Raw genomic sequence first — 23,748 nt, 5'->3', positions numbered from 1 at the left:
GTGCTGTCCCGGAGATCTCCCCGAGCTCTCCCGGACCTGTTCCGGTGCTGTCCCAGAGCTGTCCTGGAGCTCTCCCAGAGCTGTCCCGGACCTGTCCTGGAGATCTCCCAGAGCTCTGCCTGGCCTGTTCCGGAACTGTTCCGGAGCTGTCCTGGAGCTCTCCCGGACCTGTCCCGGAGCTGTCCCGGAGCTCTCCCCGAGATGTCCTGGAGCTGTCCCGGAGCTCTCCCGGACCTGTCCCAGAGCTCTTCCGGAGCTGTCCTGGACCTGTCCCGGTGCTGTCCCAGAGCTCTCCCGGAGCTCCCCCTGACCTGTCCCGGAGCTCTTCCAGAGCTGTCCTGGACCTGTCCCGGTGCTGACCCGGAGCTCTCCCCGAGCTCTCCCGGCGCTGTCCCGGAGCTCTCCCAGAGCTCTCCCGGAGCTGTCCCGGAGCTCTCCCAGAGCTGTCCCGGACCTGTCCCGGTGCTGTCCCAGAGCTCTCCCGGAACTCCCCCGGACCTGTCCCAGAGCTCTCCCGGACCTCTCCTGGACCTGTCCCGGTGCTGTCCCGGAGCTCTTCCGGAGCTGTCCCAGAGCTCTACCGGAGCTGTCCCAGAGCTCTCCCGGAGGTGTCCCGGTGCTCTCCCAGAGCTGTCCCGGACCTGTCCTGGAGATCTCCCAGAGCTCTGCCTGGCCTGTTCCGGAACTGTTCCGGAGCTGTCCTGGAGCTCTCCCGGACCTGTCCCGGAGCTCTCCCCGAGCTGTCCTGGAGCTGTCCCGGAGCTCTCCCGGACCTGTTCCAGAGCTCTTCCGGAGCTGTCCTGGACCTGTCCCGGTGCTGTCCCAGAGCTCCCCCTGACCTGTTCCGGACCTCTTCCAGAGCTGTCCCGGAGCTCTTCCGGACCTGTCCCAGAGCTCTACCGGAGCTGTCCCGGACCAGTCCCGGAGGTGTCCCGGTGCTGTTCCGGAGCTGTCCTGGAGCTCTCCCGGAGCTCTCCCAGAGCTCTGCCTGGCCTGTTCCGGAACTGTTCCGGAGCTGTCCCGGTGCTCTCCCAGAGCTGTCCTGGACCTGTCCTGGAGCTCTCCCAGAGCTGTCCCGGAGCTGTCCCGGAGCTCTCCCAGAGCTGTCCCGGAGGTGTCCTGGACCTGTCCCGGTGCTGTCCCGGAGCTCTCCCGGAGCTCCCCCGGACCTGTTCTGGAGCTGTTCCGGAGCTGTCCCAGAGCTGTCCCGGACCTCTCCTGGACCTGTCCCGGTGCTATCCCGGAGCTCTCTCGGAGCTGTCCCGGTGCTGTTCCGGAGCTGTCCCGGAGCTCTCCTGGACCTGTCCCAGAGCTGTCCCGGAGCTCTCTCAGAGCTGTCGCGGAGCGCTCCCAGAGCTCTCCTGGAGCTCTCCGAGAGCAGTCCTGGACCTGTTCCGGACCTGTTCCGGAGCTGTCCCAGAGCTCTTCCGGAGCTGTCCCGGTGCTGTCCCGGAGCTCTCCCGGACCTGTCCCGGACCTGTTCTGGACCTGTGCCGGTGCTGTCCCAGAGCTGTTCCGGAGCTGTCCCGGAGCTGTCCACAAGCTCTCCCAGGGCTGTCCTGGAGCTCTCCCGGACCTGTTCCGGAGCCCTCCCAGACCTGTCCCGGACCTGTCCCGGACCTTTTCCGGAGCTGTTCCGGACCTGTTCCGGAGCTGTCCCGGGGCTCTCCCAGAGCTCTCCCAGACCTGTCCCGGCGCTGTCCCGGAGCTCTCCCGGACCTGTCCCGGAGCTGTCCCGGAGCTCTCGCGGAGCTGTTCCAGACCTGTTCCAGAGCTGTCCCGGGGCTCTCCCAGAGCTCTCCCGGACCAGTCCCGGAGATGTTCGGGAGCTGTTCCGGACCTGTCCCAGATCTGTCCCAGAGCTGTTCTGGAGCTGTCCCGGACCTGTCACGGAGCTGTCCCGGAGCTGTCCCAGACCTCTCCCGGAGCTGTTCCGGACCTGTCCCGGACCTGTCACGGGCCTGTCCCGGAGCTCTCCCAGAGCTCTCCTGGAGCTGTCCCGGTGCTGTCCCGGACCTGTCCCGGTGCTGTCCCGGAGCTCTCCTGGAGCTCTCTAGGACCTGTCCCGGAGCTCTCCCGGAGCTGTCCCGGAGCTCTCCTGGACCTGTCCCGGAGCTCTTCCAGAGCTGTCCTGGACCTGTCCCGGTGCTGTCCCGGAGCTCTCCCGGAGCTCCCCCGGACCTGTTCCGGAGCTGTCCGAGAGCTGTCCCGGACCTCTCCTGGACCTGTTCCGGTGCTGTCCCGGAGCTCTTCCGGAGCTGTCCCGGAGCTCTCCCGGGACTGTCCTGGAGCTGTCCCGAGGATGTCCCAGAGCTGTCCCGGAGATGTCCCGGAGCTGTCATGGAGCTCTCCCGGAGCTCTGCCAGACCTGTTCCGGACCTGTTCCGGAGCTGTTCCAGAGCTGTCCCGGAGCTGTCCTGGAGCTCTCCCAGAGCTCTGCCTGGCCTGTTCCGGAACTGTTCCGGAGCTGTCCCGGAACTGTTCCGGAGCTGTCCCAGAGCTGTCCCGGAGCTCTCCCAGAGCTGTCCTGGACCTGTCCCGGTGCTGACCCGGAGCTCTCCCCGAGCTCTCCCGGAGCTGTCCCGGAGCTCTCCCAGAGCTCTCGCAGAGCTGTCCCGGAGCTCTCCCGGAGCTGTCCCGGTGCTGTCCCAGAGCTCTCCCGGAGCTGTCTCGGACCTGTCCAGGAGGTGTCCCGGAGCTGTCCTGGAGCTCTCCCGGACCTGTCCCGGAGCTCTCCTGGACCTGTCCTGGAGCTCTCCCAGACCTGTCCCAGAGCTCTCCCGGAGCTGTCCTGGACCTGTCCCGGTGCTGTCCCGGAGCTCTTCCGGAGCTGTCCCAGAGCTCTACCGGAGCTGTCCCGGACCAGTCCCGGAGGTGTCCCGGTGCTGTTCCGGAGCTGTCCTGGAGCTGTCCTGGAGCTCTCCCAGAGCTCTGCCTGGCCTGTTCTGGAACTGTTCCGGAGCTGTCCTGGAGCTCTTCCGGAGCTGTCCCAGAGCTCTACCGGAGCTGTCCCGGACCAGTCCCGGAGGTGTCCCGGTGCTGTTCCGGAGCTGTCCTGGAGCTCTCCCAGAGCTCTGCCTGGCCTGTTCTGGACCTGTCCCGGTGCTGTCCCGGAGATCTCCCCGAGCTCTCCCGGACCTGTTCCGGTGCTGTCCCAGAGCTGTCCTGGAGCTCTCCCAGAGCTGTCCCGGACCTGTCCTGGAGATCTCCCAGAGCTCTGCCTGGCCTGTTCCGGAACTGTTCCGGAGCTGTCCTGGAGCTCTCCCGGACCTGTCCCGGAGCTGTCCCGGAGCTCTCCCCGAGCTGTCCTGGAGCTGTCCCGGAGCTCTCCCGGACCTGTCCCAGAGCTCTTCCGGAGCTGTCCTGGACCTGTCCCGGTGCTGTCCCGGACCTGTCCCGGTGCTGTCCCGGAGCTCTCCCGGAGCTCCCCCGGACCTGTTCTGGAGCTGTTCCGGAGCTGTCCCAGAGCTCTCCCAGACCTGTTCCAGAGCTGTCCCGGAGCTCTCTCGGAGCTGTCCCGGAGCTCTCCCGGAGCTGTCCCGGACCTGTCCCGCAACTGTCCTGGACCTGTCCCCGTGCTGTCCCGGAGCTCTCCCGGACCTGTTCTGGACCTGTTCCGGAGCTGTCCCGGAGCTCTCCCGGAGCTATCCCGGAGCTGTCTCGGAGCTCTCCCGGAGCTCTCCCGGGGCTGTCTCGGACCTCTCCCGGAGCTGTCCCGGAGCTCTCTAGGAGCTGTCCCGGAGCTGTCCCGGAGCTCTCTAGGAGCTGTCCCGGAGGTCTCCCGGAGCTGTCCCGGAGCTATCCCGGAGCTATCCCGGAGCTGTCCCGGAGCTCTCTAGGAGCTGTCCCGGAGCTGTCCCGGAGCTCTTCCGGAGCTGTCCCAGAGCTCTCCCGGAGCTGTCCCGGAGCTGTCCCGGAGCTGTCCCGGAGCTCTCCCGGAGCTGTCCTGGGGCTCTCCCGGGGCTGTCCCGGAGCTGTCCCGGAGCTCTCCCGGAACTCCCTCAGGCCGTTCCCGCCAGCGCTCCGGCCGCCACTCACTGGTCTCCGCCCCGCCCTCGGGGGCGTGGCTAGAGGAACAGCGCCGCCTGATTGGCCAACGTGAGTGGAGGCGTGGCCTGTGCCGCGTGGCTGGTTGACACAGCCGGGTGCCCGCGCCCTCCGCCGGCCCCGCCCCGTGCGGCGACGTGGGTGCGTCACACGGCGGCGCGGTGACGTCAGAGAGCGGCGCGAGGCCGCGCCGGGCCGGGCGCTTGTGGCGCCGCGATCCCGCTGCCGGTGCGCTCCCGGTGCGCTCCCGGCGCGCCCCGCTCCCGCCATGGCGGCGCCGCCCGCAGGTGCGTCCCGCCCGCCCGCCGCGGGCTCTGCGCGGCCGCGCAGGCGCCGGGGGAGCGGTAGTCGCGGTTCCCTGGGCCCGGCCGCGCCGCAGCCGCCGCCGGGCTGACCTTGGGCCCGGGCGGCGGAGCTGGGATCGCGCCGGGCAGCGCGCGGTGCGCGGGTGCGGCACCGCGGGGCAGCGCACGGTGCCGGGGGCTGTCGGGAGGGCCGGGGGCGGACGCGGCCCCGGCGGTGCGCGGGCAGCGCGGGGCTCCGGCTGCCGCGGCCCAGAGCGGGAGGCCCCGCCGGAGCCTTCCGGGACACTGCTCCTGCCTCCGGAGCGCGGGGGTGCCCAGGGGACGGGGACGCTGCTCGCATCGAAGGCAGCGGGAGCCTCGGGAGCAGTCGGCCGTCCCGCTCTTTGCCCCGTCCTTTCTCTGCCTTTCTCCCCCCGCCCTTTTCTCCTCCCTTTCTCCCAGCTCCTTTCACTCTCGCCCAACCTTTCCCTTTCCTTCCCCCTCTCTTCCTCCCCTCCTCGTTTCAGTCGCTCCTCATGCCAGGCGGGGCTGTTGTCCCCAGACACCCCTCCAGATCCTGGGGCCTCGCGTGTGCTGCTGGCGCTGGGGGGGATTTGGGGCTCAGGAGCGCCCGCGGCCTCGCACGGCTGTCACGGGCCTTCCCCCGGCTGAGCGGGGACTGGGGCACCTGCAGAAGCACCTTTTCATAACTGTTAAATAAATAACCCCATTCTTCTGTCCAACAGCGTTTGCCAAGTAAACGTCCCTGCCGTCCTCCTTCAGACTGTCTGGTCACACTGCCTCTGTCCACATCCTTCAGGACCCTGGGCCTGGCTAAATTCAACTTGTGAAACGTCTCAGCGGGACGCCGGGCGTGGGGGCTGATGCAGAGGACGCTGCATGGCAGTGAACTGGGACTTGTGCAGGGTTTCTGCACTGTGTCACTGAAGTCACCCCTGTGTGGGGGCTGTGCATCCTTTGTGGGTGGCGGTGCTCAGCTGCTGGCCGGGTTGAACCACGACAAAGTGTGGTTTGTGCCACAGGGAGAGGCAGAGCGCAAGGATCGGGTTTTGTGATGCACGTGTTTGATTTAGTTTTGGTTTTTTATAGGTCTTTTGGCAGCCTCTTGTTCGTTCGCACGGTGTCTTACTAGTGTGAGGGCCAACCTTCCACTGCTGGAATTCGCAATTCCGGGGGAATTTATTTCTGCTTAAATTCGGCACAACACAGGAGGGAAGAAGTGCTGCTTTTTCTGGTGGGCTGGACGTGAGCTGAAATGGCACGAGAGCTGTCAGGCCTGGCTGATTGCTGCCGTCCCCGCGGAGCCCTGGGGGCCGTTCCTGGCAGGGTGATGCAGTAGTGGCCGCTGCTGCGGGGCAGCCACAGCCGTCTCCGCCGGCGCCATGGCTCCGGCCGCCCCCGAGGAGGCGGCGGGCTCCTCGGGCAAGCACTACGTGTGCGGGCTGTGCGCGGCCTTCACCAACATCGCGGTGACCTTTCCCATCCAGAAGGTGCTGTTCCGGCAGCAGCTGTACGGGCTGCGCGCGCGCGACGCCGTGCGCCAGCTGCGCCGCGACGGGCTGCGCACGCTCTACCGCGGCATCCTGCCCCCGCTGGTGCAGAAGACCACCACGCTGGCCCTCATGTTCGGCCTCTACGAGGATTTCTCGGCGCTGCTGCTCAGCCAGGCCCGCGCCCCCGAGCTGCTGACGCGCAGCGTGGCGGCCGCGCTGGCCGGCACCACCGAGGCCGTGCTCACGCCCTTCGAGCGCGTGCAGACGCTGCTGCAGGACTACAGGCACCACGACAAGTTCACAAACACTTACCAGGCTTTCAAGGTGCTGAAGGCCTACGGGATGCGGGAGTATTACCGGGGATTGGTGCCCATTCTGCTGCGGAACGGGCCCAGCAACGTGCTCTTCTTCGGCCTGCGGGGGCCCATCAAGCAGTGTCTGCCCGAGGCCACCTCGTACAGCTCTCACCTGGTCAATGACTTCATCTGCGGGGGGCTGCTGGGCGCCGTGCTGGGCTTCTTGTTCTTCCCTGTGAATGTGGTAAAGACTCGCATGCAAGCTCAGATTGGTGGCGAATTTCAGTCCTTCTCCAAAGTGTTAGTGAAGATCTGGCTGGAACGCGACAGGAAGGTGATCCACCTCTTCAGAGGAGCCCACCTGAACTACCACCGCTCTGTGCTGTCCTGGGGGATCATCAACGCCACCTACGAGTTCCTGCTGAAGCTGCTGTGACCCCGTCCTGCTCGTGGGGCGTCAGCACTCACAGTGTCCCAGGGAGCAGTTGCCTGTGCATGTGACAGGTAATTGCTCCCAGCCTTCCGTATTTATGGGGTGAATGGTGATGCATTTAAACCTTGGTGCAATTATGATGAACTTCTTAAAGTATTCCTTTGCGGGCAGGTGAGTTTACCCATAACAGAGCTACCACACAAATACAAGGTGTAAAAGAGGAAAGAAAAGTAGTCTGTATCACTCCCAGAATTGCGTTATGCTCTGTGATGGGGTGCACTCCACTGCCCATGTTTAGAACATGAGAATCAAGGAGGAGCTGAAGAAAAACAATTCCATTGCCTGATCATCTTCCCAGCCTCGATTTTGGAACCGCATTTCCAGATGTTTTGGGGTCCTCATTGTGTAAAGCTCAAAGGACAGGTTCAGAAGGGGATGACTGAGGTGCAGAGCTCCCAGCTGCACCTCAGCTGCTGCAGCCGCCGCAGGTGCGGCCTGTGGTGACCGTGTCCTCCAGCCGTGGCACCGACCTCAGCCCAGGCTGGACCTCCCTGTGTGTATGTGTGCGTGTTTGTACGTGTGCCTTCCTGGGAAAAGGGAAAAGTGGAAGGAATGGAACAGCAAACTCACTAAAGCTTTAAAGTGTCCTTCCTCGTTAAAAAACATGGAGTTTGTTCTGCTTTTTCTGAGGACTTTTTATTTTTTAATTGCTGCTTTTTCTGTTGCCTCCAGCTACAGGATCAGGGAGGTGTCCCTGTCTGTAAGGCTCACGGGACACTCCAGCTCCTGCAGCTGCTCAAGCACTTCACACACGGCGTTTTGCACTGCCACGTCTTGTCTTTTCTCAGCTCCCTCTGTGGAATTACCAATCACGAGATGTTTGTTCCCAAAACTCGGGGTTCTGCCTGCTTGGTGTGTTCTGTTAATGGTTCTGCGACACAAGGATGGCACAGGCAAGGTGAGAGTCCTGGGTTACCTGCTTCAGTGGAGGTCTGTAGGTATAGTGGAGATGAGAAGCCAAAGATGACCTTGGAAGCAGGGAGGCAGGAACGGTGGAGTGCTTGGACATGAGTGTCAGGTCTTCTGTAGGCAGGCATTTAAAAGGACTGACAAAAACCTGTGTCTCACAGACAAGGGAGGTGAGAGAGAGAAGACTTGAGGCTTTAGATACAGGCACAGAAGAGCGAGCACAACCCTGAGCTAGATGAGGGTCCCAACAAAAAGTGTTTGAATCTCCCTGAGGGCTTCCTCTTTAATTAAACTATACATTCACATATAAACCAAAACACTGTGGATGATGGGGAGCAGCAAAGCTTTCAGAAACTGCTTTGAATTTAGTCTTTTCTTAAGTCTTGGAGGGGCTATTGCTTTTCTGAATTTGAGTTTTCCATTTGCTAAAACTGTCTTCCGAAATTGATCCTAATCAGTGTGTTCTAATCATACAGTCCTGAGCTTCAGAGACAGAAGTGGGTGGGCACAAGCACGAGTTCCTGTATCCCAGTGGTGATTATATCCATCTAAATAAAATGTTTACTGGATGTTTGTTACTGGCAGAATCTGATTTTTATTGGTGTACCTTTTTTTTTTTGTAATCTCTCCTTGATGGAATAAAAAAAAATCTGCATCCTGTTTCTCTGTGGAAGATGTTATATGCTCCTGTCATGTCAGGGAAACCAAAGTGTCGAGGGTGACAGTTTGGCACAAGCTCGGAGCTGGTCAGTGCCCAACCACCCCAGCAAAAATGAAATAGTGGAGCCCTGGGTCTGAAGTTGAGTCAATTTTGACTCTTCCTATGTCACTTTCAGAAAAACCTAATGTAAAAGGTGACACACACACTTGTGAATGGCAGCATCTATAAGCACTTGGAAGTGTTTTTCCTCTTAATTTTAGGGGGCAGGCGAGAGCCAGCATGGCTCATTTTAACATAAATAAAATACATTTCAATTCAGTGAATTATTAAATGTTTATTATGCAAGCAAGAGAAACTGTCCACAAATAGTAAGTTACTGTAGGGCTGTAAGTACAATACTTCCAAAGCAGTTCTGATACTTCATATATGGTATTAAAAGGCTACAGTTTTTACTATGAAATCTCAGGTATTTCAAAATACTCTACATGCACAATTTGTTTCTGTATTAAAAACCTTATACTTAACTGAGGATATTTAGTGCTTTAGAAAATGCACCTTTAACTAAGATCAGCCAATGAGAAGTTTCTGTTTCCTGCAGGTTAAAAACATGATGGGTCGTTGACGTCTTCCTTTCTCTCCAACTTTTTACAATCTTGTAAACTACATTTTTGAAAGCTTTCGTTTGGCAAGTGTATTTTTTTTTCAAAGAGTTTTTATGTCCTAGAGCAACAGACCCATGTATTACCATGTCAGAACCTTCTCCACATTAGTGCTACCCAAATAAAAATCACAACACAAACAGAAACAAACCCCACTAAATTAACCAAGACCCGTCCCCATCTGCCCGAAAAAACTGACGTTTACATTCTAATTCTGGTAGTAGGCATTGAGCTGTCCTTACCCCAAGACTCCACGAGTGCAAACAATCGTGTGTGTGTGTGTGTCTGTGTGTGTGTGTGTGTGCGTGTGTGTGTGTGTGGGCACCGCTGTGCTTTTCCTCTATCCCCATGGTGCGGCAGTGCCGTCCCTGCGTGAGCCCCGCGCGGTGCCACCCCGGGTACTGCACGGCACCCCCGGGCCGGGACAGAGCAGAACCGGCCCCGACCCCGACACCGCCCCGGGACAGAGCAGAACCGGCCCCGACACCGCCCTGGCTCCCGCGGCCGCCGCCACCTCCCCGCGAGGCTCCGTGGCTGCCTGGCTCCGCCGCCGGGCGTTCTCCCGCGGGGAGCTCTCGGTGTGAAACCATCGACAACACCGCACGCTCGGCAGTCACTGAGCTTTGGCCCCAGGAGAAACGCCGCGGAATTAATCCAGTGCTGCCACACCAGGTCACAGACTCCCCTGGTGTGAGCCACCCCTCCCCTCTGCCAGCACAGTCCATCTCCCTTGGAAATGTTCCCTTACAGTTGTTTCACAGTTTTATACACTTCTCGAGGTCGAGCATTCAACTTTTGAAACACAACTAGAAGATAAACTATTTTTTTTTTGTTTTGTTTGACTACCTAGAAATAACCCAAAGCTCACCAACACAACTTCATTGTTTCAGTAATGCTACTGAGAGAGAACTGAAAACACTTGCACCACCACATGACTGTGAGGCATGTCAGCTGTAAGCCACTGAGAAGTGAACTTCACAGGTAAAACATGGTAAAGCCTTCATGGAAAACTTCCAAGTTTGTTGAAAAGGAGTAATCAATCGAATGACCAAAGTCTAAGACTACCTACTTACTCTAATTCAAACTTAATACAAATGTCATCAGAAAAACTAAGTAACATTTCTACAGCATACATGTACAGATTCTGTCATTTTATGCATCTGTTGGACACGCTACAAAAGCATCAAGGTGACCAAACCCCTCCACCAGGTGAGCTGTCGGTCCCAAAGCCAGGCAGGGCCTGTCAGCCAACCACAGGTGCTATCAAGGAGTGGTGACACACCCGTCACACATCTGTCACTTCGGGGTAATGGTCCTCTGTACAAGGTGAGTGTCCAAAGCTCAGCACAATACTGGTGTCAAACACAGCGTATCATGAGGTAGAATTAAAAAGGTAACACTCAGTGCATATTCACAGGCATAGCGTTACAGTCACTAGGGATCCACCAGTCTGAGGAGTTTCTGACAGGAAAAATAAAAACAGCCTTGGAAACAGACAGACAGACCCACCCAAGAACCACCTCGGTCCTGTGGGTGCTCCTTCACCTCCAAAACACTGTGCAAGCCCTTGAGAACCCCAAGGTTCTCTCAGGTGTCCCTGCAGTCCCTTCCATGATGTGTAATAAAACATTAAATAGGGTGAGAAAACAGTAGCCTGGCAGTGGGACAGCAAATGCTTGGGGAAAAGCTGCTGTAGTCCTGGGCAGGACCTGGGTTTTTTTTTCCCCAAACAGCTTGGCCCATACAAACTCCTTGTAGCTCTTCCTTTGCATAAAAATCTGTATCCCATTCCTGTCCCCAAGTTCCCTGCACACTTCACTCCCAGGGCGTTGAACCACAGCCAAGGGAAACACTGAGTGCTTTCACAGCCCAGCAGACCCACCTGCCCCATGTGCAGGCTCAGGCCAGCAGAAGGGGTGTTTGCCCCCAGAGTACCTAACACACAAAACCGAAGGCTTCATATTACCAAATAAATTCTCCAAAAGAGGAAACTTGGGATTTTCTTCTCTCATAATGCAGAGAAGGCTTAAGTTTCAATGATTTCTGCACCAACACCAGGGTATACTACCTACATAAATACAAAGCTACAGGAAGGTCCTCAGGCTTACCTTTCCAGCTCTCTCACGTCCATAAATGTTGTCTTTATCCCCAAATACATTTTGCAAAAGGCTTTGTAAGAGTCAGCTTTGAACAAGTGTGCTCTGCTGAGCCAGAGAGTGTACCTGAACACCAGCAGGTGACAGTCCTTTCAGGTAAAGTTCCCTGCTGAACTGAGTGTGTGACTAGTCTGCAAAACTTCAGTGAAAGACTAAAAAACCCTCATCTTGGAACAGGTAAGTGATGAGAATGCTATCAGCTGATATGGATGTACAATACCTGTGCATTTACAAGGTTAGCTCTATTAACTCGAGGGCTGAAGTCTGCCATTCGTACTCTGGGTGTGACCACAGAATCACAGAATCCCCTGAGCTGGAAGGGACCCACAGGATCACCCAGTGCCACCCCTGCCCTGCACAGACCCCCGCAAATCCCCCTGTGCACCCCTGCAGCGCTGCCCAAGCTCTCCTGGAGCTCTGGCAGCCCCGGGGCCGTGGGCATTCCCTGGGAAGCCTGGGCAGTGCCAGCACTCTCTGGGGAAGAGCCTTTCCTGCTCTCCAGCCTGAGCTGCCCTGGCCCAGCCCCAGCCCTGCCCTGGCTCCTGTCCCTGTCATGGCAGGACAGGGACAGGATCTCTGAAGAGATCGGTACCTGCCCCTCCACTGCCCCACAGGAGGATGTTCAAGAGCACCATGAGATCTCATCTCAGACTCTTCCGAGCTGAACAAAGCAAGTGATCTCAGCTGCTCCTCACACAGCTTTCCCTCCAGACCCTCTCACCAGGGAGAGTTCTACAGTGTTCCACACCTGATGATAAGCCTGGTTAGATCCAGGTAGATCCCACTGCTGACAGGTTTGCTTTTAATCCCCTCCCAAACTGACAGCACATGTGAAGAAAGGCTCACCTGGCAATACTAGGGACACATCCAAATGAATTTCTCCCACAGCTAGAGTGCAGGCCAGGTGTGTGTGGGAAAACAGCCAGGTGGGAAACGCCCAAACATCAACAAAAAGCCACCATGATTCAGATGTGGGATGATGTGGGCGGCCCCCTGCAACAGACACCTGGCAGAGGAAGGGCCAGAGCTGCCCTGCTGCACAAACCCAGAGGGATCCTCTGGGCCAGGGTCCCCCGTAGTGCTAAGTGGTGGGCTCAAGGGGAGCCTGCCCGTGCAGGGGTGGGCCTGGGTGGCCTCCAGTGGTCCCTGCCAGCCTAAGCCACACCGGGACTTATTTTTCTAGCCAATGACAACCACATTAACGTAGATATAAAAGCAAAATTCCTTTTTCTATTTTTTTTTTGGTGAGAGTAACTAACCATGTTGCTTATGTAGACAAGCAGTCCGTATCTACTAATCACCACAGAGTTGCTTCAGTGGCAGAAGAGGAAGCACAGGTGAGGCAGTCCAGCTCCTCTGCGACAGAGGTACCTGGGCACCCTGCCGGGGTACCTGTGCTGCTCCAAACAGCCCACGGGAGTTGCGCTGAAGGAAACAATCAAGTATCAGGGTACAAACACAGCAGGACAGCAGCCCGATGGCACGGGATCAGCAGGAGCAGAGGTCTGCTGGCGGGGCCGGGCTCACGGATGCAGGACCAAGATCCGCACGGTGCTGGCCTGAAAAATCCTTCCATGGCACGTCCCGAGAGCACGGCAGCCGTGACCTCTGGACTCAGAGGTGTTGGAGAGAGCACACTTCCACTCAGCTGAAGTAGAAACCCAAAAGGTCCATCCACAGGGGCTGCTGCCGTGCCTAGAACTTTGGCTGGTAGAGGGAGACGCGTCCGCTAAGGCACCCCGAGGCGATCTGACAGTGCGTGGGGGAGAACTTGGTGGTGAGCACCACGTCGCTGTGGGAGTAGAGCGAGCGGATCTCGCGCAGGGGGCTGGCCTCCCGCGGCAGGCAGTCCACCAGCTCGCTGCAGTGCGTGTCGAAGCCCAGCAGGCGGATGCCGAAGCCGTGCGGGGACGAGATCATGCGGCCGTCGGGGCTGAAGCAGAGCTCTTTGATGTAGCCCCGGCCCACGTTGGCCTCCTCGATGCAGTGTGTCAGGCGCAGGGAGCAGCGCGGGGACACGGGGCGCACCGGGGCTCCTTCCTGGAATTCATAGACACAAGTCCACTAAAGGGAGAGGCAGAGAAAGGGACACTGAAAGAGAAGTAAAGCACTGCAAACACACATTCCCTCCCCCTGCACCTCTACAGGTGACAGCAGCTCGTGTGAACAGGTGAGGGCACAGGAGGGCGATGCTCCTGCTGACCTGCTCCCCAAGGAGCACCCAGAGCAGGCCACTGCCTCGGCACCTCCCTCCCTGTGAGCCACCCAAGCAAAGCAGCTGCCCAGCATCACAGCTGCTGTTCGGATTAAATGGGTGCTAGATATAATCTTTCCAATCTAGGTTTCATCTGCAGAGAGCAAAACCTAATCCTTTGGCAAGGCACCTGCTCTAATTTAGTAAATATTTAAAATAAATCTATAAAGTCAGATGCAGCTGACTGTAACTCACTGGCATTTATGCCTTTGATTTCAAAAGGAATGGAATCTTGAAGCAAGCAGATAACAGATTTTTGAAGGTTATGAAGAGCTCAACAGCCAGTTTGTTATTTGTGAGACACACTAAGGATCCCTGTAATTTCATTATGTAATCTCAGAACAAATGTAAAAGAAAAAAAATCAATGACAAAGTTTATAGCTTGTTGATTCCACTTCAGCTCCAAGACAAGCATTCCTAGCTCTGTGTCGTGCAACCTTCTGAAATAACCAAAACACAAAAAGCACCAATGAATATTAATAAAACAGAGTAAAGCAGACTCCAGGACTAAGAGAAATTATAACTCAGTCAATCATCAGGACCGACTGACCCAATGTAACATTTTGCATGTCACAAAAGTTCTGTGCTGTATAGCAGTTTGATTGTTGCAGAACCAGCATTAAAATTTAGAATTTATAACCAATCTGCTAAGCTTCCACTCAGTGCTCTACACGTGTGTAAAGGGGTGCCATTACAAATGGTGACTTTCTTCAACAACAGCAATAACAAAATCCCAAATAAATACACAGTGACAAAAGAAAAAAATCCCACCAAAACCAAATGAACCTCAATTTACATCAGCAATCAAAGTAACTGAACCATTTATTATTGCCCCAGTACTATTCTCTACTGCTGGTTAAGTTAGAGGAGCAGAATCTGCAGCTTGCAGCCGAACTGTCTTAGCTGGTCTTACGACTTCCTGCATCAAGGAAAAGGCTTGAAGCAGGTTCTACCAGGAAGATTATTAAAAAAAAAAAAAACCCCAAACCCAAAAGCACATATTTTAAAGAAGAAGACGAGGTAATGTGTTACCTCCTGGTCATCTGTGCTGCTGGAGCAGCGCAGCAGCGTGGCCCAGCCCTTGGGGTGCAGCTGCAGCGACGTGATGCAGTTCCCACGGTCTCTTTCTCCAGGAACCTCTGGTGTTAACACCTCAAGGCTATTTCTAGGTGATCCCCCTGCACGGGAATTAACTGTGAGTGTCAGTGAAATCCACACAACAACCTTCACCTCTCTCACCAGCCCGGCTGCTGAAATGGGGTCACACCTGTGGCAGCTGCACAGGACAGACCTTACCATCAGGACAGGGAAACTCAGAGGGTCACAGGAACCCTGAGCCAACACCCACGGGCTCAGTCCTCACTTCAAACAGCTCCTTTTTATGAAATCTGAGTGCCAAGACCTGCACTGAACCCACCACACTGACAACTACATTAGCCTTCCACACTTAGGCTTTCTGTTAGTATCACAGCAAAATCTAAAGATTGAGGTCTTTATAAGAATTGCTGATTCCCAAACTTGTATGATGTGCTGTCCAAATTCCTCCCGACACTTGCTCAGCTTGCAGCTTTTCTCCCTTCTTCCCCTCACCCCCAGGTAAATCACTCCCTGGCACCCAGGTAAGCCTCCTCTCAGCAATGGTGCTTCAGCATCTCACAACCATGAGTAGCTAAAAATCAACATTATATTTCTTAGAAATTGCAAGGGATGCACAAAGTATTCACCCATTTGCCAAATTCATGCTGATTCTCTGGATTTTTCCCTAAAAGATCATTCACACAAACTTTGTTCAGAGGAAAACACATGGAAAAGGGAGCACCTCTATGCAACAGCAATGTATTGACATAAAATACAGATCTTTACTTTTACCAGATTTCTCAGACATAAAACCTGATTAAGATCCCCAGGCTTTGGTGTGCAATGAGATTTTATTGGTTTAATAGAAGTCTCAGCAACACCACTCTTTAAAAACCACAGGACAAAAAATCAGCGCTTCACTCTTGTACCCTGGCCTCTTTTGGATACAGTGAATCAAAGTCCGGGATTTCTTTCCATTTATCTTTTCGTTCAGTGATCTTTCCCTACCTTCTCGTTGGGAGGGCCATGACAAGGTTTTCTCCGAGGGTGGCCCTGAGTTGTTCTGGTGACAGGGTGAACCCACAGCTCGAGGGCCAGAGGAGCCTGACGACGTTATGTCTGCAAACACAGCAGACAGGTGAGCCCACGGGCAGCCCAGCACACGGGGGCTGCTGGCCAGGAGCGCCCCACAGAACACCCCACAGCACAGGACCTGCCACGCCTCACCAGCATTCACCTGAGCTCGATGTGGTCCTCCTGGCTCGTAAAATCGGGTAGCTGCCAACCTCTAAGGACTTGTTCAGGTCAAGGTCGTGCAAAATCAGAAGGTAACCAGAGGAGGTGGAGATCAGCATTTTGGAACAGTCTGGTGTCAGCCTCATTCGCATAAGAAAACGGGTGCGAAAAAACTTCTTGTGGGGACATCCATCCTCTGTGCACCTGGACAGCAAGACAAGCAGGGGACGGGCAGTGGTCAGCCCCATCTCAAGGCCCTGATCATGCCCACAAAGGGTCCACATCATTCATTGTGGTCACCGCAGAACCTTTTTTCCAAGCGCTGTCTTTATCCTGGTTTTTAATGGACCGGGTGAAGTCACACCTTCCCACAACTGCAGCAGTGAGGACAGAACCTCCGTCGGCAGGAAGGACGACGTCCCGGCACTGCAGCACGACAGGCTCCCTGCGCGCCATCCCCTCCGGCCGCAGAGGCGGCGCGAGCTCTTGGCAAGGGCCACGAACCCGCCCCAGCGCCACGCTGCGAGGCCGGCTGCGCCGCCTGCGCAGGAGGCCTGGGGTACCTGAGCAGGTGTACCTGTGCTGCTGTACCTGTGCAGGTGTACCTGAGCTGCTGTACCTGAGCCGCTGCACCTGAGCCACTGCACCTGTGCGGGTGTACTTGTCCTGGTGTACCTGTCCTGGTGTACCTGTGCCGGTGTACTTGTCCTGGTGTACCTGTCCTGCTGTACCTGTCCCGTTGCACCTGTGCCACTGTACCTGTGTGGGTGCATGTGGCCTGGTGTACCTGTGCGGGTGTACCTGAGCCGCTGCACCTGAGCCACTGTACCTGTACCACTGTACCTGAGCAGGTGTACCTGTACCACTGTACCTGAGCAGGTGTACCTGAGCTGCTGCACCTGAGCCACTGCACCTGTGCGGGTGTACTTGTCCTGGTGTACCCGTGCCGCTGTACTGGTCCTGGTATACCTGTCCCGGTGTACCTGTCCCGGTATACCTCTCCTGGTGTACCTGTGCTGGTGTACCTGTGCCGGTGTACCTCTCCTGGTGTACCTGTCCCGGTGTACCTGAGCAGGTGTACCTGTGCCGGTGTACCTCTCCCAGTGTACCTCTCCTGCTGTACCTGCCCCGGTGTACCTGTCCCGGTGTACCTGTAATGGTGTATCTCTCCTGGTGTACCTGTCCCGGTGTACCTGTCCCGGTGTACCTGCCCCGGTGTACCTGTAATGGTGTATCTCTCCTGGTGTACCTCTCCCGGTGTACCTCTCCCGGTGTACCTGTCCCGGTGTACCTGTCCCGGTGTACCTCTCCTGCTGTACCTGTGCCGGTGTACCTCTCCCGGTGTACCTCTCCCGGTGTACCTCTCCTGGTGTACCTGTCCCGGTACTGCCCCACCCCGTACCTGTTGGTGTCCCAGATGATGACGTTGCCGTCGAAGCCCGAGGTGACCAGCAGCCTGGTGTTGGTGTCGTACTCGATGTTCTTGACCCAGCTGGTGTGGCCGTGCAGCGTGCACACTTTGGCGTTGAGCTTCCGCAGGTCCCAGAGCGCGATGGTGGTGTCGTCGGAGCAGGTGGCGAACAGCCGGTTATCCAGGAACCTGCGCGGGGGAACGCGCTCAGGGGGCCCGGCACGGGCTGCAGCAGCACTGCCAGCCCACACAGAGCCCAGAGAGCAGCCACGGACACAGCCCCTCTGATCTCACCGCACAGCTCGTGCCGCCACAGCTCCGCTGCCGGCACGACGGCCGGCGTGCGAACCAGCAGGGCCCCTGTAGCAGCACGCGAGCAAGCGCACAGGCACAGCACGAGTTTGGTGTGCTTTGGGTTTTTTAGGGGGTTTGTGTGCTAATGAACTGCGTGCCAGCCACACGAGAGTCACACGGCCAGCGGAGCACGTGCTCAGACAGGACCCCCGCGGTAACTCGGTCTGCTCCCCCTCTGCACAGCACTCAGCTCGCTGGGGCTGGGAGCAGCACAGATAGGAAATGAGCTGAGCGAACAGAGTCGAGAGCTTACTGAAGCAAATGTCAGGCTTCCCAAAAGCACCGAGTGAAGATGAGGCCCTGTTTGAGCACACACCAACACAAGTTATTTGGTTCAGTGAGAAAATGAACGGATGAAATCGCTGGGTTTGCAGCGTGCCGATCAAAGGGGAGCACCACTGGAATTCAGACATGCCTTCAGTTTCACAAGGACAGGGCACATTGGTTCATGTTAGGAATTCATTCCATGGAGGCACTCAACTAAGAAAAGCCCTACCTGAGGTAAAGGGAACAAGACACCCATCCAAAACACACACAGTACAAATCCTTCAGGCCCAGAGCTACACCACACAGAACAGGCAACAACAACCAACTACCAAACTCCCAAACTCAGGTAAATAGTAAGCAGCTTTGGTGCTGACCACAAGGATCTTGTGCAGTGCTGCAGTGACTGAAACCCTGCTCGTTAACCTGAACAAGGCACACATTTTAGTCCAGCTTTCCTGACAGACGTCCAGCTGATGTAAAACACCGGACTTTTGTAAAAAGCACAACCAGCTTGTGAAAAACATCAACTTATCTGAGGGACATGGCACCCCACATCATATTTGGCTCTTCTGAGTGAAAACTCTCAGAATTTTCTGCAGTTTTCTTGGGGTTTTTTTGTTTGGGTTTAGCTCTTGTTTGAAGTTTTTTGTTGCTTTGTAGTTGGTTGTTGTTTTGGGGTTTTGGAGTGGGCTTTTTTGCTTTGAGAACCTGAGTGAAGAGCAGCTGCAATATTGCTAGAAGATACCCTAAATTCACATCTCAAAATCTATTCCCAGAACCAGAACAACTTAAAACCCCTGAATTTAAAAGGAAGAATACTACATTATAAAAACGGTGATGGATTTAGAGTCGCGCTCTTGCTATTTCCAGCTGGATCCCAAGACAGTGGCGGAGTGAGATTTAAACTACAAAGCCTAGCTACAGGCTGAGTTGTGTCAAAAGGTCCCTCCTGACCCACCTGATGTTATTTACACAGTCTTCGTGAGCTTCAGAGAGAGTCTTGATGTGCTTTGAAGATATTGGGTCAAAGAGCAGGACTTCAGTCTGTTCACAGGCCACGGTCAGCACGGAGCTGCAGGGGGCAGAACAGAAAACTCCGCGTTTGTGCTGGGTTTTGCCCTCCAGCAGCTGCCTGGCGTGCCACAGATTCCCCGTGCCACCCGAGCCCTCTGCCCACACCTTCCAGGGCTTGAGACAGGAAAGGTAACGCTGAGTCAAAGGCTTATCTGCAATATCCATTTGCCCTTTTGCGAATCAGTGGGGCTTTTTTCACGAAAACCTTGCAAAGTACAGATCTATCAGCCCCGGCAGCAGCCGGAGCCGGGCACTGTCAGCAGGACCGTCCCCGCCGGTGCCGTCCTCCCGGGCAGGGAGAGTCCCTGCTGCACGCAGGTGAGGTGGGAGCAGCACAGCAGGACACCTCGCGGCAGGTGCTGAAAGCGGAGCCCGGGGTGCTGCCGGTGCGGGAGCGGTGACACCCGGCCGCCAGGACGGGCCCTGCGCCCCGGCAGCCCGGGCACACCGGGGCGGGGAGCCCGGCACACCTACCCGTCGGGCGAGTACTCGAGGTTGAAGACGGCGCCGTGCGTGCGGGTGCTGAGGGACACGGAGTCCGCGGGCTGGATAGCGCCGTACAGCCCGGTCATGGCGCCGAACGTGTCCCGCGCCGGGTCCACGGCGGCCCCGCGGCCCAGGCAGCGCCCGCGCAGCCACGCGAAGAGCCCGCCGGGGGCGCCGGGCCCCGGGTCGGCGGGGTCGCCGTGGCGGAGGGGCTGCGGCTGCGGCCGCGGCCCCGGCTCCGGCTCCGGCCCCGGGCCCCTGCTCATGGCGGCGGCAGCGCCGGCCCGCGTCCGCCCCCTGTCGGCCGCCCCGCGGCACTGCGCCTGCGCGGCCCCGCCCCCGCCCGCCCCTGCCGCCGCCGGAGCGCCACTGCGTCTGCGCGGCCCGCCCCAGGCCCCGCCCACACTGTCACGTGCTCGCCGCCACACGTGACGCCGGTGCCTCAGGGCCCGGCCCCGGCGCCGTTCGCTCGTCCGGACCGGCACCGGCACCGGCATTGAGAGTGACACCGGCACCGGCACCGGCATTGACAGTGACACCGGTACCGGCATCGGCACCGGCATTGACAGTGACATCGGCACCGGCATTGACAGTGACACCGGCACCGGCACCGCCATTGACAGTGGCACCGGTACCGGCATCGGCATCGCCATTGACACCGGCACCGGCATTGACAGTGACACCGGCACCGGCACCGGCATTGACAGTGACACCGCCATCGGCACCGGCATTGACAGTGACACCGGTACCGGCATCGGCACCGCCATTGACAGTGACACCGGCACCGGCACCGGCATTGACAGTGACACCGGCACCGGCACCGGCATTGACAGTGACACCGCCATCGGCACCGGCACCGCTATTGACAGCGGTACCGGCATCGGCACCGCCATTGACAGTGACACCGGCACCGGCACCGGCATTGACAGTGACACCGGCACCGGCACCGCCATTGAGAGTGACACCGGCATCGGCACTGGCATCGCCATTGACAGTGGCACCGGCGTCGGCACCGGCACCGCTATTGACAGTGACACCGGCACCGGCATCGGCACCGGCACCGCTATTGACAGTGACACCGGCACCGGCATCGGCACCGGCACCGCTATTGACAGCGGTACCGGCATCGGCATCGCCATTGACAGTGACACCGGCATCGGCACCGCTATTGACAGTGACAGCGGCACCGGCACCGGCACCGCCATTGACAGTGACACCGGCATCGGCACCGGCACCGGCATCGGCACCGCTATTGACAGTGACAGCGGCATCGGCACCGGCACCGCCATTGACAGTGACACCGGCACCGGCACCGCCATTGACAGTGACACCGGCACCGGCACCGCCATTGACACCTGTACGCCCCGGCCGGGCTGCCCCCGAGCGCTGCTGCCTGCGCTGCTGTTTGCCGGAGGAGGGACCGCCGTCCTCAGAGCCTGGCCGGGCTGAGACCGGCCAGGGCAGGGCCGGGGCCGGGGCCGGGGCTGGGACCGGGCCGGGCCGGGCGGTGAGAAGCCGCGCAGAGCAGCCGTGCCGCGGGCTGCTCGGCGTGAGAACGGAGACACGGCTGTGTCGGGGCTTGAGTAGGAGCTGGCAGGAGGCGGTGTGAGTTACAGCCAGGCAGCGCTGCTGTTCGTACCGCGTGTGACCGCTCCCGCCCGGTGCACCGAGGACAAAAAGCCGGGCTGAGCCCCAGATGCCTCACCTGGGTGTGCCGTGCGAGCTGTGCAGGGGAACGACCCGCGCTGGGGATGTCAGCGTTCAGGAGCACACATCTTCATGGGATATGATTCCGTGCAGGTGCTTTTATTGCAGAGCTCTGGGAATCGGGGGTGCAGACCCAAATCTGACTCCCACGTGGCTCTGGAGCTGAACGTATTTTATAGTCTATCTTTATGTAACTTACATATTAATTATTAAACTTACATTGTTCTATTGTATACATTCACTTTATTCAAGCATTAATTTATCGTGATCGCTCTCAACCCCCTGACCACAGTTTCCCATGATTATTCTTACGATTAAACAGTAATTATATTTAACTACCAAACAATCATCACATCTAACAATTCCATCATTTATCACATACTGGTCACACAGGTGCAGCTCTAGCAAGCACAAGGCCTGTACTTTCCCAGGGCCTACCAAGCCTAACTTTCCTTCTAACTCCCCAAATCCCCATGATTTTAAAACTCTTTTACTATTAGGCACAGCCCCTCTGGCCCCACACCCAGCACCCTTTGCCCTCCTAAATCCTAATTAGCAGCAGGATTTTTCCAGAACTACCCAGGGAAGGTCAGGGTCCCTCCTCCCCATAAAAGCCACTCCTTTAGTGGACTGTGAATATTTCTCCTGAAGTTTTTATAAATGTGCTGACATCATATTTTTATGAACACATTAAAGGTCAATATATTTTTTTAAAAGCGTGTCCTGAGAGTGTGGAAGCTGCTACTACAACCTGATGGGCAAAGAGGAGTCTGGAGAGGCTTCCCTGGTCTGCTGCCCTGCTGCAACAGGTGCCACTGAGGATGGGATCTGTGTCCCAGGCCTCGAGCCCCGTGGCAGGACGAGCCCCTCCTCTGGTGTCAGACAATACCTTTTTCTGACCCAGGGATGGGGCAGCTGAGAGGCGTTTCAAAAACTTTTGTTCCGTTTTCAGTCTCATGAGAAGGGTGAGACAATACAGACGTTATAATCCATGCCATCACAATCAGAAGTTGCTGTTTCCTAATTACAAAACACTCTAAGTGTTTCCTGGCCTATCAGCTCTAGCCACACCATGCTGTATGTGCCTTAAGGCCAATCATCTAAAATTACCCCTCGTGGGTCCCACTACAGTGCACCTTTCATAGCTCTGTCTCTCCAAAGAATCCAGTCTTGTCTGTAAGTCCACCTTTGGAAACTTGTTTGTGGCTCCATTTCTCTCTCAGCAGTATCTGTCCTGTTCCTGGGCATTTCTAAGTCAGCATTTCTTGTCTCGAGGTTTGCATGGGGATGCACACTGTGGGGGCCTTCTGCCAGGCCCTGAGAGCTCTCTTCAAATCCATTTCCCACACTCTGGGGTCTGTTTCGTGCTGGGAGTGACACTGTGACCTCTGTCTTATCCCCAAAATGTTCCTTCTGTCCCCTACAGATGAACTGAGCTTCCTCCAAAATACTCTCGTCCCTTGCACGTTACCCCAGGTCTTATCCCAAAATTTTATCTTCTGTGAAAAATGCATATTTTATGATTGGCTTTTTGCAAATATTAAATTGAATACTGTATGTATTATGTCATATTGATTAGAAGTGCTGTATCAACATTTTGATAGTATGGTAAATGTTGTTTTGTAGTTAAAATAGAAACTCTGTATGTGGGGTTTTTTTTTAAGGAATGAGATACTCGCTTTGAGAGAACACTCCCAAAACACCTAAATCTTCCAGAGGAGAGGAATTGATGGTTCTCTTATCAGAAGAAGGTAATTTCTTCAGGCCTTGCTCAGACCTGAAGACGCCGTGGGGATTAGGAGAAGGAGTTGACATATTCCAGACAGAGTTTCTTATTTTAAATAGAATGTATGCATAACCATGCAGTATGTATGAATATGCAACAGTGTATGGTTTTCAAGGGTGATCCCTTTGTTTACAAAATGTGCTTGTCGGGGCTTAAGTGCCCGAGAGCATCCGGATGTCCGTAATTCTTTGCTTTTTATTGTCTTGTAATTGTCCAAACTCTAAATTTTATTACTCTAATTCTATTCCTAGTTCTATAACCATTTTATTATTATTAAACTTTTAAAATTTTAAAAACCAAGTGATTGGCGTTTTTCAAACTACCCGTCTACTACTGACCACTTTTGCCTCAAAACTGCCAGCTCCATCTTGGCTCTGCCTCATTGCTGGGGACCTGCTGGGACATGTGGGGTCCACAGAGAGACCCTGGTCACCACAGAGAGACCTGCCCCAGTCTCAGGGAGTGGAGAGATGGCACGGAGGGGCCAGGGCAGCATGTGGGACTGCAGGGGCAAAGCGTGTTCAGGGGGTGGTGGGACACGCTTGGAACCCCGGATTGTCCGTGGATGTCCTGGTTTAGGGTAAACTGGGGAGAAAACCTCCGGAAGGAGCCCCCAGAAAGCAAACCTCCACGGCCCCTCTCCCACCTGGTTCGGGAAGAATTTCCTCGGAGAGAAGTGGAAAAAAACCTGTTTATTCAACAGGCAAAGCACTCCCCAGCACAAAAAATGAGCAACACCAGATGACAAAACTCTTTCACCTCTCTGAAGAGATGACAAATTCAGAAAGTCTCTCCTGGGAGTGGTCGCTCAGTTCTCGGTCTCCAGCGCTGGGGATGGCTGCTGCAGGTCACAAAATGCTGGCTCTCGGTGTTTCTCGGTGTTTCCAGGTCCCAGTCCAGAGCAGGTTCGAATGGTATTCGGGAAAGGGAAAGGAAAAAAAACAGTCCAGGGGAAAAATTGGACCGCCTAGCTAAACTAACTAATAAGCAAAAGCAAAAGCAAGGGCAAAAGCAAAAAGCAGGAGCAAGAGTGAAACGAAAGCAAGCAAGCCAGCAAGCCCTATCCTCTCTCCTAGA

General features: G+C 56.3%; 2 protein-coding genes across 3 annotated transcripts; one reads left to right on the top strand and one right to left on the bottom strand.

Moving 5' to 3' along the window:
- Nucleotides 1-4,425: 4,425 nt before the first annotated feature.
- DCAF10 (DDB1 and CUL4 associated factor 10) lies at nt 4,426-19,489 on the bottom strand. 2 transcript variants are annotated; one of them, XM_068176563.1, is made up of 8 exons: nt 19,167-19,489; nt 18,577-18,690; nt 16,989-17,186; nt 15,588-15,790; nt 15,359-15,469; nt 14,306-14,451; nt 12,715-13,059; nt 4,426-4,437 (listed from the first exon to the last, which is right to left on the bottom strand). In XM_068176563.1, exons 1-7 carry the CDS (start codon nt 19,442-19,444, stop codon nt 12,715-12,717), a joined length of 1,395 nt encoding a protein of 464 aa, XP_068032664.1. In that variant the 5' UTR covers nt 19,445-19,489; the 3' UTR covers nt 4,426-4,437. The 2 variants fall into 2 exon arrangements, with proteins under 2 accessions (XP_068032664.1, XP_068032663.1); XM_068176562.1 differs by having other exon boundaries at nt 12,715-13,083; nt 19,167-19,488.
- Nucleotides 5,700-9,005, top strand: SLC25A51 (solute carrier family 25 member 51). The gene has a single exon (XM_068176564.1). The coding sequence runs from the start codon at nt 5,735-5,737 to the stop codon at nt 6,575-6,577; it is 843 nt and encodes a 280-aa protein (XP_068032665.1). The 5' UTR covers nt 5,700-5,734; the 3' UTR covers nt 6,578-9,005.
- Nucleotides 19,490-23,748: the final 4,259 nt, after the last annotated feature.

Source organism: Anomalospiza imberbis, chromosome Z (genome assembly GCF_031753505.1).
Source record: "Anomalospiza imberbis isolate Cuckoo-Finch-1a 21T00152 chromosome Z, ASM3175350v1, whole genome shotgun sequence".
NCBI classification, from domain to species: Eukaryota; Metazoa; Chordata; class Aves; order Passeriformes; family Viduidae; genus Anomalospiza; species Anomalospiza imberbis.
This window is presented reverse-complemented; position numbering and strand designations above follow the sequence as displayed.

Bases quoted from the DNA above. Each gene is read 5' to 3' on its own strand.
- SLC25A51 (XM_068176564.1), top strand. From the start codon at position 5,735: ATGGCTCCGGCCGCCCCCGAGGAGGCGGCGGGCTCCTCGGGCAAGCAC.
- DCAF10 (XM_068176562.1), bottom strand. From the start codon at position 19,444: ATGAGCAGGGGCCCGGGGCCGGAGCCGGAGCCGGGGCCGCGGCCGCAG. The intron at 18,691-19,166 runs GTAGGTGTGCCG...TGCCCCCTGCAG, and splicing joins CTCGAGTACTCGCCCGACGG to CTCCGTGCTGACCGTGGCCT. The intron at 15,791-16,988 runs GTACGGGGTGGG...CTTGCTGTCCAG, and splicing joins ATCATCTGGGACACCAACAG to GTGCACAGAGGATGGATGTC.